We start from the raw sequence: 16,577 nt of genomic DNA on the forward strand, positions 1-16,577 counted from the left end.
AAGGACCCCAAAAAGACACTGAGTTGACCCCACACTGCCATGGGCATTAGTTCCAGCCATCCTCTAATAAACATGGGACGTGCAGGGTTCCTGGATTTTGCTCAGCCTGGCTGTGATGCACTTCCTAGTGTGGCATGCATAAGGAGACCCTGCTCCCTCGGGAACGGTGAGCTACAGTATGGCCTGATTGTGAGGGAACACGGAAGGCTGTTAGACTCAGGCTCCCAAGGAGAGTTTAGAGCCAGTGGGCAGAAGGAATTTTGAGAAATGAGCCTGGTCAGAGGTTGTGCTCACATCCCAAGCAATGTGGGGCCCCAGGTGTTAAGCCAGGAACACTTTTGAAAAGTCAGAAACAAATTTGCAGCTTAGTTATGCACTTGGTTTTCATGGTATGTAAATGAAAAACCTAGTTGAACAACCTAGATTTAATAGTGACTCAGATATAAAAAACATGCATCAGATATCGCACATATGTGAATTTCCCACCTACTGAGTCCTACCCCTTTAAACCCAAGGGTTATTTATTTTTAACATTTCTCATCATTACTATTTTTTTTAGGAATAGGGTCTTGCTATATTGTGCCCAGGCTGTACTCAAACTCCTGGGCTCAAAGCAATCCTCCTACATCAGCCTCCCAAGTAGCTAGGACTACCGGTGTGTGCAACCATGCTCAGCTATTTTTAACATACAAAATATTAATATATTCTTTCACCCATGCAACATGTATCTAATGAGCACAGGCACAGCACTATCCACTGAATGAGATAGGAAACTTGCCTTCTAGTGACTCATTAGCAGTAAACATTCTTAAAGAGAATATAAATGTAACTTTTAAGTCCTGAGTTGATTACACATGGGCACATGAAGGGGTGTCACAGCCTGGCCTTGCACCAAATATCCCTGGTTTGTGCCACTCTTTCTCATCTCCTCACTCCCCGTCAGTTCTCATTATTGCCGGAGATAAGGCATCAAGGAGCTACCTTTATACACCAGATTTACTGGCCTAAAAATGACTTCGGGAAATATTCAACAAATAATTGTTTTATTTGTAATCATAATGGAAGCTTATAAATAGTGGAGTCATGGATTAGCATACATCACAGAAGTCATGACTGTCATGTCAACTACTCCCCTGATACTCTCTTGTTCTCCAAACATCACTTGAAAAAGTACCTCCAGATGCTTGGAATAATGAACCTGTGTTCACATCACAAAACTTAAGAGTTCAAATGTTTCCTCATTCACTGATTTAATGCAAGGAGTCAACCATTAAAAACCAAAACAATGTGAAACTACAGACTATTTCTTTCCTCTAAAACAGCTTTAAGGAAAACAGAAATGTCTCTGTTTGCCACAAACAAAACAAGAAACAGACTTCAAGCATTGTTGACATTTCAAACTATTTTCTTCCTTCTCAGGATAAAATGTGGCTATCAGGTAGGTCTGAGAGCTTTTGAGACTTGCAGAATATAGAACTTGCTCTTATTTTAGGTTTCTCTGCTTAGTGACATTGTCTTTTGTAGTGTGGGACAGAAAGTGTACTGTATCAGTGGTATATAGACCAAAACTTCAAATGTTGAAACCCAACATTTCAGAGTACCTTGACTCCTACCAACTGCAATAACATTTAATTAAGAAATTAATATAGCAGTGTTCTTCCTATTAAGTAAGAAATATTCGCTACCTAGAATGTCAGACACTGACTGGTGAGAGGGCCCCTGCCCTATGCCCAGAGGTTTTGCAGAAGTCAAGAAGCCAATACTGAGGAGATACTCAAGGCACATTCATTTCCTTAGATATGTGGTGTTTGCCTATACTTTCTTAGTTTCAACAACAAACTCAGTCAAGATCTTGAGTGACAAATGGGAATAATTTTAACAAATCCAAATTAGGAAAAAGTTCAATAGGAACAGCGAGGTATATAAACAAATGCATATAATTACAAATCCACAATCTCTTATCGGCAATTTCAAAATCCAAAAGGCTGTGTAAACTGAAGCTTTTCTGTGTAAATCATTAGTGGACAGGACCTGATCTAAATATGTTGGCAATACCTGAATAAGGCTATTTTAGGTTTAGTTATTCTACTGATGGTGAATATTCACATCTTAAGGTACAGAAATAATAACTTGCGTGGCTAGAGGGTACTGCCCAGACCCCTGGAGGTGTTCCATACAGACATTAGCATTGTGTTGATGCTCTAAATTGTTTGCTTCATTGTACATCAATGCACCACATTGCTGTTCTAAAATCTGAAAATGCCTGATTCCAAAGCCCATCTAGCCTGAAGATCATTGTAAAAGAGATGTGAACCTGTATAAATACCAATTTCTACCTGATTTGATTAATCATATAAAAATATATTTATCTGAAAAGAGCCTGTTTGACTGAAGTATTAAGTATACAAGCAGCAATAATAAACAAGTATGATTTTATATGCAAATGATCATACTTCAGCGTTCTGAAATATGGCTTCTTCTGACCACTTTATAGCAACAGCTTGTTCTACATGCCAGATAAACACCACACACTGCTATTATGATGGCCCAGGAGACCTAGTACTTGGCAATCCCAATCGAGGAGTCTGAGGCCTCCAGTCATTGTTCTTGACAAGATGCTACCAAACTGGGTAAAAAACTACTCATATCAGCAATTTTAACCAGTTTATGTGGTATTAGGCAGAATTAAAGTAATACCACACACTGCCTACTAGATTCATAAAGTTTCACAACACAAAAGCAAATTAATTTTCACACATAGTTCTAATAAGTTTATTCATGCTGAGAAGGGCCTACTAATCTTCAGACATTCTAAAGTGCTATCTGAAGAAAATGAGTATAGTTTTCATACAAATGATATAAACAAAATTGAAGAAGGATTATATCTAGCACAGACAAAAAATACTGCATGCAGTTATGTCTCATTGTCATCCATTCCTACTATTCGATGGAGCATCACAAATCCCCATGATGTCTCTTTAAATTATACTTTGCATTTAAATTTTTTATTTTTACTTTAATTTAAATACATAAGCTCAAAGCCTCAATTAAGCAGAAATACTATGGACAACTCTCTAAAATTTAAAGCAAAACTTTCTCTGTGTATTTGAAAGATTTAAAGATCAAGGTACTATCTTAAGTAATGATTTATTCATTCAGTTCAATATATGTATTTACTATGCATGCTTACTTTTAAATTTATAATATACAACTTCAATAATTCAGTTTTTATAAGAGTCAGTTACATTTTTCACATAAATAATCTTAAATTAAATTTAAGATTCTGAATTTTGGAGTATCCACTGATTGTGCCATATTCTTTCAGGTTCCACGACTTTGTACTTAATCATCTCCCACCGAGAAAGCCCTTTCCCCATTTTCCACACTTCACCTGTTCATCTTTCAAGGTTCAGATCAAAGTTACCTCTCTTGAAACCTTCCTCAATTCCTCTGCATAGAATTAATCAACTTTTCTTCTTTGCTACCATCATTCTTTCATAGCGACAATCACGCTGCAATTAACTTTCTCATCTATCCCCTCACTAGGCAAGAGGCCTATAAAATGCAAGGATGGTGAGACATCTTTGTTTCTGTCCCAAAAGTTTGTATACAAATGTCTCTTCCTCAATAAATACCTGAATGAACAAATGATCAAATACAGTTAGATTCCATTATCAGGTCATTCTCTCCTCAAATATGATTTGCTAAGTAAGAAAAAAATAAGTAAAAATAAATAAAATTTTTTAAAAAAAGAAAAACTGTAGGAAATGCCAGATTCTTAAATGGCAAAGGATTAAAGTAGACACTCTTTAAAACGAAATGCAGGATTCACAGTTAATATCACAGAATTACTACAGGTGTGCTGTGCATATTAAACTGGCACGAGACACTGTCAGATGTTAAGAGCTGGACAGAAAGGGCAGCCATGGCAACTTGCTGTATTTCAAGTTTCCCCTCACTGCCACATCCTAAAGCATTCTAGGAGAATAATTTTGAGTCAATGACAGAGCCTTGAAGAACAAGATTGTTTTGTAAGAAAAATGTAAAATTATTTAAGAAAAATACTCTAGATTAGTGTTTTTCAAACTTCACATACACAGGAATCCCCTAGGGTCCTAGCTAAAAATACAGACGACCGTGATTCAGCAGGTCTGGATGGAACCCAAGATTCTGCATCTAACAATTTGAGGCTGATGATGAGGCTGATGCTGCTGGTCTATGAACCATACTGCAAGTAGCACATTTAGAGATAGATATATTTTCTTCCAAAGTCCAAGTTGGGCTTATCTTCATTTTAATTACCATATCCTTAGTAATAGTCCCTGCTATAAGCTATCTTGATGGTGTTAATTATATAAAACATTACTGAAAATTCAACTGTAAAAAATCTGTATTACTAAAAAAGTTTTTTAAATTGTTCTTACCTATACTCTGGTAATGCCATCGAAAGAAAATTCGTTCAGGTAGAAATTGCAGTATTTTCTATAAAACAAAAACAAATACAATATAAACAAAATAAACAACAAACAAAATCACACATTTTCATGATAGGCCCACATTACTTGCTATATATAAGTCTCAGAAAAGGAAAAGAAAACTATTTATAATAATATAAACACTGCACTTTATGCTATATTCCTATAAGATAGTTTCTTTTATTTGCCCTAGGCAAGCTTCCTTCCCTGAATGTTTTAAAGAGATGACTGTCCCAAGTTTAATTCTCTCTAAAAGAAAACAAGAAAAAGAAAAAACCTAAAATGATAATTTCATCTTAAATAGTAGCCACTGCTTAAATATTAAAAGAATAATTTCCCAAATGCCAGATTCCCCAAGTTTCTTCTTTTGCACCTTCTCCTTCACATTTCCAATATAATCATTATTAGTCTCTGGACAAAAAACAGGGTTAGGAAGAAAGAACAACAACAAAGAGGATCAGACTCTAAACAATTCAGTGAAACAAGCAAATGAAATTGGTGGCAAGAATTTAATGGAATCAGGGAACTAAAAATAAGTTTTAGGATCGTAGTTATAAATGCCCCTGAACCTCTTTAAGTTTGACTTTTTTAGATTCCACATATAATAAGTGAGATCATATGATATCTGTCTTTCTGTGCCTGCCTTATTTCACTTAGCATAATGTCCTCCAGGATCATCCATGTTGTCCCAAATGACAGAATTTCTTTCTTTTTTAAGGCTGAATAGTATTTCACTGTATATCTATGCAATAATGTCTTTGTCCATTCATCCACTGATGACTGCTTAGGTTGTTTATATATCTTGGTTATTGTAAATAGTGCTGCAATAAATGTCGGAGTGCAGGTATCTCTTCCACATTTTGATTTCAATTCCTTTGGATACACACCTGGAAGTGGGATTGCTGGGACATATGACAATTTTATTTTAAGTTTTCTGAGGAACTTTCATACCGTTCTCCATATGGGCTATACTAACTCACTTTCTTACCAACAGTGTACCAGTGTTCCCTTTTCTCCACATCCTTGCCAACACTTATCTTTCATCTTTTTGATGACAGTAACTCTAACAGGTGTAAGGTGATATGTACTGTGATTTTAATTTACATGTCCCTGATGATTAGTGATGTTGAGCATTTTTTTCATAAACTTGGCCATATGTATGTCTTCTTTTGAGAAAGTCTATTCAAGTCAGCTTGTTATCTTTTAAGCCCATAACTGTAAAAGGTATTATATCTTATGTTACTATGTGATAATGCTGACATATACTCAAACACCCACACACATCCCAAATCCCATTCAGTGAAAAACACCTACACACTAGGCAACAGACTTCACATTTGAAGCACAGGAATAAAATTAATATGACTAAAATGTTTAGTACTTACTTCCTAGGATTTCATGATTAGTGGGCAAGAGAAATGATTAAAAAAAAAAAGCATATAGTTCAGCCCCCCAGAAAAAAAATCCTGACATGGCTGGGCATGGTGGTTCATGCCTGCAAGCCTAGCACTTTGGGAGGCCAAGGCAGGAGGATGGTTGGAGGGCAGGAGTTTGCGACCAGCCTGGACCACAGCCAAGACCCCATCTCTACAAAATTTTTTTTTAATTAGCTGAGCATGGTGGCTCTCACCTGTAGTCCCAACTACTTGGGAGGCTGAGGCAGGAGGATCACTTAAGCCCAGGAGTTTGAGGCTGCAATGAGCTACAATGATGCCACTACACTTTAGCCCAGGCAACAGACTGAGACCCTGTCCCCAGCACCCCCACCCCCCGAAAAAGAAAGAACAATCCTGACAGAAGTTTGTATGAGGTACTACAGAGATGAGGGGGAAAGTGCCCCTTCTCAGCAAGGGCTTCATGGACTGCTTCCTGGACAAGAGGATACTTGAGCTGAGACATAGAGGATTAACTAAATTCACCTACTGGAGAACAGGGACAGAAGGAAGAGCATGGAGTAATGCCAAGAGGCAAAGACAGCTTAGTGCCCTAAAGAACAGCAGCTGCAGGAAGGTGCAGGAAGCAGCTTGGCTGGTAGAGGGGTGAGAAGGGGAGGAGATGGGACTGGAGAGGCAGGCAAGGTTCAGGGGTTAACGTCCTCGTGGAAGCAGTGCACAATCCCTGAACAGCTTCCAGCTGAAGGGGAATTTGAGATGGCTGAGAGGACAGGCAGAGATAATCAATGAAGAAGCAATGGTAGTATTTCAGAGCGGGTATGAAATGGCCTAGACCAAGGTCAGCAGGGCAAAGAAGAGAAGCAATAGTAGTGATATTTGGGGGGTACAATTGTCAGGATGGGTGGGTAAAGTGGCTGTGGTAAATGGAGGACTCCAGAATGACGCCCAGTGGCTTAGTAAATGGAAATGCTTTTATATGAGAGATCAAATCCAAAAGGAATCTTAGGCCTAAGGAGAATAAGCATGTCAGGTTTGGTTCCGAACATCCTGGAATTTGAGGTGTCAACGGACTATCTTAGTAGAGATGTCCTTCTAGGCAACTGGATATATGGATCTAGAGTACAGGAGCAGGATTTAGATGGTAAGGGATACAGGTAGCAGCTTAAGATGTGTGTACATGCGAGCTCTCTGGGACAGAGTTTAAAATAAGAAGATATAGCTCTGGTGACATCAGTGAGTTGAGGGAGTTCTGGTAAGAAGGTTAAGAATGAAGACAATAGGCCGGGCGCGGTGGCTCACGCCTGTAATCCTAGCACTCTGGGAGGCCGAGGTGGGTGGATCGTTTGAGCTCAGGAGTTCGAGACCAGCCTGAGCAAGAGCGAGACCCCATCTCTACTAAAAATAGAAAGAAATTATATGGACAGCTAAAAATATATATAGAAAAAATTAGCCAGGCATGGTGGTGCATGCCTGTAGTCCCAACTACTTGGGAGGCTGAGACAGGAGGATCCCTTGAGCTCAGGAGTTTGAGGTTGCTGTGAGCTAGGCTGACGCCACGGCACTCACTCTAGCCTGGGCAACAGAGTGAGACTCTGTCTCAAAAAAAGAATAAAAAAAAAAAAAGAATGAAGACAATAAAGCAGTAGTTGGAGACAAATATGCTCAAATCAAAGCAGAAATTTTTGATGTGCCAGCTGTTTCAATGCTTATTTATTTTAAAGATTAGAAATACATACAACTATTTATATGCACAACTAGTTTTTATTTTATTTTATCTTATTTTTACCCGGAGCCATGCCCAAGAAGCCTTGAGCAAGTGGACTCCATTGTGCACAATTAGTTTTTAAAAATAAAGATGTTGGAAAATGTGGGAAAACGGATGACACACAAAAAGATACTTCAATATTAAATTAAGTGAGCTCAATGTTCTCTCTTGCCTGGAGAACCCATCACCTTTGTCAGCCAAACATCAAATTCCAGGCACGACAAATCCATCTATAAAGTGCACAGAAGCAAATGGCTGTTTGAGGGGAAAAAAAAATCAAAATAGGTCTCACCTTGCACCAACATGAATTTTAGACGAGTAACGCAAAAAAGAGCTAAATATAAAAAATTGGGTTGTTACATTAAATTCCACTACATTAAAGGGAATCAGAAGAAGTAAAAAGTTTTCTATAAAATATCTTAATAACAACCCACATGAACACTGTCCAACCAATAGACATAAACCTAAACATCCCCAAGACACAAACAAGAGTGAGAACCCACAGAGCTGGCTACAGCCTACAGGAAAACATCACAAGCAAAGAGGTTGGAACAAGAAACCCAACAACTCTGTAACTGAGAATGAGAACAAGGATCTCAGCAGTTCGGCTGCTGCCAGGCCAGACGAGCAACTCTGGAGCCACAAATAAGCACAATCTGGATGCACTGGGGCAGGGGGCTCCAGACTCGAGAAAGATGGCCTCCATTTGCATCTAGGCATTACGATTCCTTAACTCATACTTTCTCTTAAATTACCATAAATCCTGGTTTAGTGTCTTGGATAATAAGTTAAAAATAATCGTTGCAAGTTGAGTTCTCTGACAAACATGCTGCGACAGAGGAGGTAGGAGTACAAATGGTTTATTGAGCAGTCACATCTGTGAAAGAGAGAAGGCAGCAGGATTGGGCAGGGGAGCCTCTGACCACAAGACAAAGCTGACACATCTCTGCCAGTGTGAGCTCTGCAGCAGAGATCACGGGAGTCCTGCAAGACGAGAAACGGAGAGGCCCTTGTATCACAGCCTCATTAGGTCATTGGCTGGGGGCCACGATGAGGTGAGTGTGACCAAGGCTAGAAAGCTGAAGGTGTGAACAGCTGGACACCATCAGTTAACGCCTCCTCATAGCTGGGCAGAAAATTCTTTCTTGAGGTGAATATGAGCAGCACATCTCCATGTGTGCCACAATAATCTTCAAATTATTCATTAGAATATTTTCATCATATTAAAAAGCTGAAGCACTAAGAGAAGCATTCCCTAATTCAGAGACATGGCCTCTGTTTCTCATCAGTTGGCCGCTACCTCACGTAGATGGAAGCCTGGTCCCACTGAGTCCCTCTCATACTTTCTGCCTCCTTCCTTGCAGTTCACTCTGCCTGAGCAAATGGCAAAGTAGTGACTTGGTGTCCTATGTTCTCATGTATTATCCTTCATGGGGACCTGGCACCCCAGCTACATTCCAGGATCATCTTCTGAGCCCATCTTGGCACTTAATTTAAAATTTTCATATAGAAGGTACAGAGAAAATTAACTTGGACCAGATGAATGCTTGACATGCCCACTGTTCTCCAGATCTTTAATTTAATCAGGGAACCAATTTGGCAGTGAATCATGCTTTTCGGTTTTCCAAAACACAAATTGGTCTTCTTGATTTAGTTTTCTTTTGTTAGTATACAACAAAGAAAAACATCTTTTTAATAGCAAAAAAGAAAAACAGAATATATTAATAGCAAGATGATGTGTATATAGATGCTTGGATATTGTCAGTCTGCCACAAAAGTAGTCTCCAACTTATTTTGAGGTCAGGCCTATCAGCATCACCACTTCTGGATAAAAGTTTTCAGATTCACAAAATGGATGGACTTTAAAAGACACTAAAAAATAAACTCACTACGGTTTGGGTATAAAACACCTGCCCAATATCTGAGCTACTAAGAATATTCCCAAATAGACACAATCTTATACAACAATTCAAAGGCTGAAACGTTACCCACACTGATGATTCTTTTTGTCTCCAAATATTTCAAGGGCCACTCTTTTATACATTAAAGTCTGTGAGGTCAATAAAAATAAAGCCCAACACAACTGTCTCTGTCTAAATGCTAAGCCTGTCCCTCAAAAAGTCCCCGATGAAGTCTACCTTTACTGAGGCAAATACAATCTGGCATTTCTTCCACTGCAGCCAATATTCTAAGCTATACTGCTGTGAATGCCACATAAGCTATTGACATCTTGCTTGTAGTTTCACTGGAGAGTAAAATAAAAAAAAAAATTCAAGAAAGCCACACAGTGTGAATAAATATTACTTTTCTGAAAAACACATGGCTCTCTTTAATGCTCAGTGCTCAGCTGCATCTATATGGTAATCCATTATAGCACACTCGAAATCAAAATTAGGTATTACTACTGATCAGCACATCAGGGAATCTGTCATTCTTTTAACTGATTATCCATAGTTCTTTTTTCTTCAGAACCTACTGCATGACCAGGAATAATGTGAAATGTAAGCTGGAGTTTATACAAGATGCTATAGTGTACTTTAAAACTCCTGGTCTTCATTTAATTTGTGTGGGAAATTATTTTCGAATCATTACCAGATGATTGCAACACATCCCAGTGGACTGACACTTGATTTCAATTCCACTTAAAAAGGTAGGACAGTGAAGAATAAGGAAAATATTACATACTAATTCATAAAAAGTAGTCTACTAAAACAATGACCAACTAAACCTGTTATGTCTGAAAGTAGAAATCTGGGAAGCAATCTTTCCCCAAATTTGTTGCACGACAGAAGGGCACTGGGTAAAGAAAATGCCAACCGGAAAGAAAATAGAAGACTTGGTTCAAAAGAATAGAGGCCTAGTTACTTGACCTTTTGAATAATAAATATTCAGAAAACTTATAATGAGAAAAGGGCAGTTCAGTTGAAAGAAAACATTCTGTGAATGCCTGTGTTACAAGTAGAGCCAGATTTCAGAAGGTTTCAGAAGGACGCATATGCAAAGAAGCCCTATGGCACAGATGCTTCCAGGAAGACTTACAGAGAAGGGGATTTATTTTTCCACTGTCTTGGGCCTGGCCACTCACCTCTTACTAAAAATGACTCAACTCTTTGATACAGACAGAATATTTACATTGAACTCTGAGTTTCAACACTTGTTTGGAACCTTAAATTTCAAGTGAGATAAATGGAGCTAAAATGAAGAACTAGGTAATCTTAAAAATAAAATGACCACATTTTTAGCTAAAAAAGTAATGCTTTTCTTCTTAGACCAGCAATCCCTTCCAGTATAGTGCACTATCTAATCACTAGCCATACTGTTAGGGAGTAAAGAAAGCACAGCTCCATCTCATTACATCCTTTTCAGTCTTTAGACCAAACTCAAACATCACCTGTGAGGAGCCCACCTCAACTAGACCCTTCACCAACATGCTTCTCAGCTGGAGGGGCACAAGACAGGGGCAAAAGAGAGTATCAAAGAGCACCAGCCCAAGATGTATGAAACCACAGAGTGGAGAAAAATACTATCAACATTGAACAAAATAAACAGACAGATAGGAAGACATTTTTACAATAGTCCCCCCTTATCTGAGGGGGGTACATTCCAAGACCCACAGCGGATGCCTAAAACCACAGATAGTACCAAACCCTATATATACTATGCACAAATTTCTTCTTCCTTCTTCACAATTTCATGGATAGAAGATTCATTCTTACTGTAGAATCTTAGCAATCTCAGTGTATGATTTTTTTCCTTTCTTATTAAGAATTTTCATCGTTTCACCTAAAGGAAGCACTTTACAGTTTCTCTTTGGCATATCCAAATTGGCATATCTTGAGCCTTGAAGCCATTATTAAGTAAAATAACGGTTACCTGAACACAAGCACTGTGATACCACAACAGTTCATGTGATAACCTAGACAGCTACTGAGTGACTAACAGGTGGTAGTGTACACACCGTAGATACGCTGGACAAAGGGATAGGTTATTCACATCCCAAGCAGGATGGCACAGAATAGTGAGAGATTTCATCACACTACTCAGAAAGGAACACAATTTAAAACTTATGAATGGTTTATTTTTGTAATTTTCCATTTAATCTTTCTAGACCTCAGTTGACTGAAAGTAACTGAAACCTCAGAAAGCAAAATCACAGAAAAGAAGGAACACTATTGTATTAGGTACTCAAATGCAATATTCAAAACATTTTTATTAGGAAAAAATGCAATATTCAAAAATTTAGAGGCATAGGCACTTGATAAATTTCAAGAGGTTATATTTTTTACTTTGCTTAGGAGCAGGCAAAGGTTAATCTCTTTTTAAAGAAAATCAAATTGCACTAGACTCTTCACTTTTGATGAGAGAACATTCAGCAACCTTCACAAATCCCCAAATTAGTAGCATATAATTCTGCCCTTAATATGTGGGTTTTGCCCTGAATAAACCATTCGCTAAAACAAATTCAAGAGAAGAATCTCACATAGGAGATCTCAGTCACAACCAAATCTGCCACGCTATTCTTCATTTCATGCAAGCTCCCATTTTCTGTCTAAAAACTACTGCATTTTTCAGATTTCTCCAATTTTGGCATCAGTACAACTAGTTGGCTGTCTTTTCATGCCATTTTTTAGAAAAAGAAAAGCAATTCACTTTCAGAGAGTTTCCACGTAAGTGATGAGTAGAGAAATAACAAAGTCCCAGTGAGAATCCACTACCTGGTCCCCACCACCCTAGAAACTTAGAGGATTTAAATTCCTATAAATTAAATTCCTTTCTAATAGTGCCCCAGCACTATTAGAAAGTGTCATACACCTGCAGGTCGGCTCGGGACTGGTCACCCTGTCAAGGTCACTCAGCAAATGCCCACGGTACACAGCAACAGCCCATGCACAGAAGGCTTCAAAGCCAGACTCTTCCAACCTGTCCCGTCTCACAAACACATCAAACACTAGGTGTCACTCTGTAACAGCCACTACACTACACAGCCAAACAGAAAACAATCCATAGAAAATTTACAAGATGGCAAGTATTTGTACAACTCTCTCCTAAATGTATATAAAAAAGAAACCAACTCATCCAAATTGCATTAACACATTAATTTTAATTAACTTCAAGGGAGAAAAAAAGCTCCTTACATATCTTCTGCTGCTCTAACAATAAATACAACATGCTCAAGTTTTATTGTGAATTGTCCATATCTTCAGCCCTGATGCAGTTTCTACCATCTGCCCTTAAAATATTCTTGGAAGCATTTTTGCTAGCGCTGCCTTCTACAGGATCTCCTCTTGAGAGTGTCAGCTACCAACAAGTCAAGTGGCACACTGCATGAGGAAGGCCAGCGTGCCAGGAAGCTTAGAGCACCTGGGCTGCAACACATAATCACAAGAATGTAATTTCAGACTTCCACGAACATCTCGTCTCTAGTTCCCCTTCCCCCAAGGTGAACTGAGTAATTTGGCATGTTCTGTTGGGTCAATCCCAAATTTCTCACCTATAAGTCTTGACGCAAAAGGGAGACTGCAGTCTTGAGTATTAAATTTGACAGTTACACTGTCCACTGAAAATGGCTCCTTTCCACTCAAAACACTTGTGGTCTAATTTAAATTATTAACATGCTATAATAAGATAATCAAATTTTAACTGGGAACAATGCATTCAAAGAATCTCCAGAACACACTAGATGTTTATATTTTCTTTCCATCTTTCAGTTTGTAGCGATCACAAACATTTCACAATCAAAAGCAGACACCAGAATAACCACATGCTATAGAAATAAAAGATGTGGGCCCTGTGTTTTATTATTTCCCAAGTTTCCAGAACAGAGCAGAAGACTGAGGAGCAATTACAGAGCTAATTCACCAACACAAGCAACATGAGAGACCAGTGAGAAAGGGCACGCTGGCCACCTGGCCCTCTACTATGATCCCTGCAGAGCAAGGCTCAAAGACTGAGTATCAATCCTTGAGGCTCAAGGCTCAAGTATCTTAGAGCAGATCACACTATGCTAGAACAACACTGCTATCATTTGGGGTCGCTTCCAACCAAGGGTTCAACATCAATAAAAATCACAAGTATGACCAGCATTATAAAGAAAGCCAAAATGATTACACAATTCTATTACAATTTAAAATATTCATAACACATTAAAATATATCCACCATGTCATAAATGTGACCCAATATTCTCGTCATGATAACTGGTGACATTCATTTTTCTTACCAAATTGGAACTCGGGGAGGCTTTGGGCATTGGAGATGGGTGTCTGTGTTGGCTTAGTTATTTTTAAAATGTTCTCCAGGAAATTTGAATTAATACTGGCTTATTCTCAATTGCAATCAGTCATTTAGAATTAGGACAGTGACCCAGGAGCTGCATTCAAACTTGGAATCATTATTTTAAAAGAAAAAAAATCCACTGAAGCATCCAAATATTTGAAATTCTCAATAAAAACTTAAATTCCAAAGATTTAAGAACAACCTGCTTATCTTGTTCATTTTATTTGTTCTTGTCCCTTCTCCACTCAATAACAGTAAAGTGGTCCTTGTGGGAAAAAGAAATAAAAAGCAATAACAGCCTGAGAGGTCTGTGGAAGAAAGTTCTTCACATCGGTACGGGGAGAGGGAGCAGCACGCAAGTGTATTTGCACACTGCACATCCTGGAATAAGTAACTCAAACAAAAGCAAAGGAATGCAGGGGCTGTGGAAACTAGTTAATTGTAAAAATATGATTCTGCTGCCTTGCTATGTATTGAAAAGGCATTAGCCATTGTATAAAGAAAGAAAAGGGACTGTTACTTAATCCTGTAGGACACCTGGCCTGCATGTGTTGCCTTGCCTAGGATTCAGCCCAAGCATTTCACTGAAGCTCCACGGGAGCTGCTGATTTGTTTTCATTTTCAAAGAATTATGAAAGATACACAGTTCCAACAAAAGAAGCAGAGGAAAGTAGGGAGAGAGGAACAGAAGGAGGGGAGTAAAAAAGGGAAACAAATTTCAGAAATGTTTGTAATCCTATTATATTCAAAATTCTAATTTTTCTTCAGGCAATTCACTACTATCTGAAGTAAAATGGTACTATTAAATGTGAAAAGTTATAAATAAATGCATTTGTATGGGAAATAAAACCAACATTCAAATTACTGGCTTGTCTATACCAAAGCAACAATATAGAGAATAAAACCAGCCACTGTTCCACCTTCTTTTGCACAACTCCTGGCACTGTACTGGATCCAGCTGTGTTACTATTATCAGGAAAGACATTAAAAGTCCTTTCCCCCTACTTTGAGGAAAAAAATTAGAGGCTAAACCCACTATCTATATAAGCTTACTTAGAGCAACAAAGAACAAGATACCCAGTGCTGAATTCCACTAAAGCAAGACACAGATTCCACTACAGCCCTGGATTCACCACTGGTCAAATTATGACTCCCAAACACAACTACACCCAGCAAGACTGTGCACACGTGAGTGGTGCTGAAAATCCAGCATCACCAGCCCGCCGCTGGAAGGGAAGGGAGTCAGGACATACAACGCAGTAAACCTCAAACAATCAAATTGGAGTCTACAATGGTAAAGGAAAAACAAAAGTTAGTGTCCACAGTATTACTGTCCTTCCTCTATATGCCCTGTAAGAAGCCTGTATGTCACCTGCTGCAGTTTGCCTCTTATGTCAATGCTTCTCAAACTAGAATCTCCCCCTACCAAAGGAGGGATGAAGAAGAGACACAATCATTCTGGAATGCCACCAAACTGTTTTCTTTATCTTGGTAGAGAGATGGGTGGAGAAAGATGGAAGGTGTGGTGAGGAGATGAAGTACTAAGGAATTTGAATAGACATTATTTCACATTATTTTCATCTTAAAACAAGCATGGAAACAGTAGAATGAAATTCTACATGGCTTGTCAATTTTGTGGGTTTGTAGAAGGCCGCTTTAGAGCCTTGCTTCCCCAACCTGTAGAGGTAAATGTTCATTCCCCTCCAAGGGCACTTTCGTAATAACAAGAAGCCCAGAGAAACATTTCAGTAAAACCTTAAACCTTAAGTTAAAGTCCCCTTGCCGCACAAGAACCCAGATGTACAAGATACTAAGGATTTAACTGAGTGTTAACAAAGAGGAATGGTCTTTCAAACAATATAACAAGGCTCTACTGGAAGACTCTAGAGCTTCTCTGTGCAATATAGTAGCCACTAGCCGCATGTGGCTATTTAATTTTAAATATGAATAAAATAAAAGTATTTAAAATTAAAAATTAAGTCCCTCAGTTGTACTAGCTTCATTTCAAGCACTCAATTCCCCATGTGGCTTGTGATTACCTAATTGCACTGTGCAGATAAAGAATAATCCCTCCCATCATCACAGAGTGGGGCAGCAACGTTCTAGAGATAAAGCATCTGAGATGTTTAGATCCTCAAAGGCTATTCAGAGTCAAGTTGATTTAATATTGAAAACTAAATGAAAGCATAAAACTAAATTTCATGCTAAAATGACTTCCCCCATGAACTTTTTGTTTTGAAGACTTCTGCCTTTGAAACTTTAAGCAAAGCTACATTTGTAATGTCATGGGTTTGTCACTTTACAGACATGGAAGCCAGGGTAAAGAAAGGTTAAGCACTTCAATCAAGGCCACACAGCTTGTTAGTGTCAAAGCCTGATCTAAGCCTAGACAGATCTTCTGATACCTTTATCCCAGCCTTTTTAGGTGAAAATGTTTTTAACATAAAAATACCAAATACAAGTTGGGCATCCCTAACCTAAAAATCTGAAATCTAAAATGCTCCAAATTCCTAAACTTTTTAAGCACCAGTATGATGCCACAAGTGGAAAATCCACACCTGACCTCACATGGCTTGTCACAGTCAAAACTTTGTTGCATGCACAAAATTATTAAAAATATTGTATAAAATTATCTTCAGGCTATGCATATAAGGCATATATGAAACAA

General features: G+C 38.4%; 1 protein-coding gene across 1 annotated transcript in view; it reads right to left on the bottom strand.

Annotated features, from left to right (window-relative positions):
• Positions 1 to 16,577, bottom strand: part of RALGAPA2 (Ral GTPase activating protein catalytic subunit alpha 2) — a 313,050-nt gene that overhangs the window by 258,560 nt on the left and 37,913 nt on the right. The window contains exon 4 of the mRNA XM_069495868.1: positions 4,425 to 4,482. Coding sequence (XP_069351969.1) covers positions 4,425 to 4,482 — 58 coding nt within the window. The remainder of the gene's footprint in view (positions 1 to 4,424; positions 4,483 to 16,577) is intronic.

The sequence above is a fragment of the Eulemur rufifrons genome, chromosome 20 (genome assembly GCF_041146395.1).
Source record: "Eulemur rufifrons isolate Redbay chromosome 20, OSU_ERuf_1, whole genome shotgun sequence".
NCBI lineage: Eukaryota > Metazoa > Chordata > Mammalia > Primates > Lemuridae > Eulemur > Eulemur rufifrons.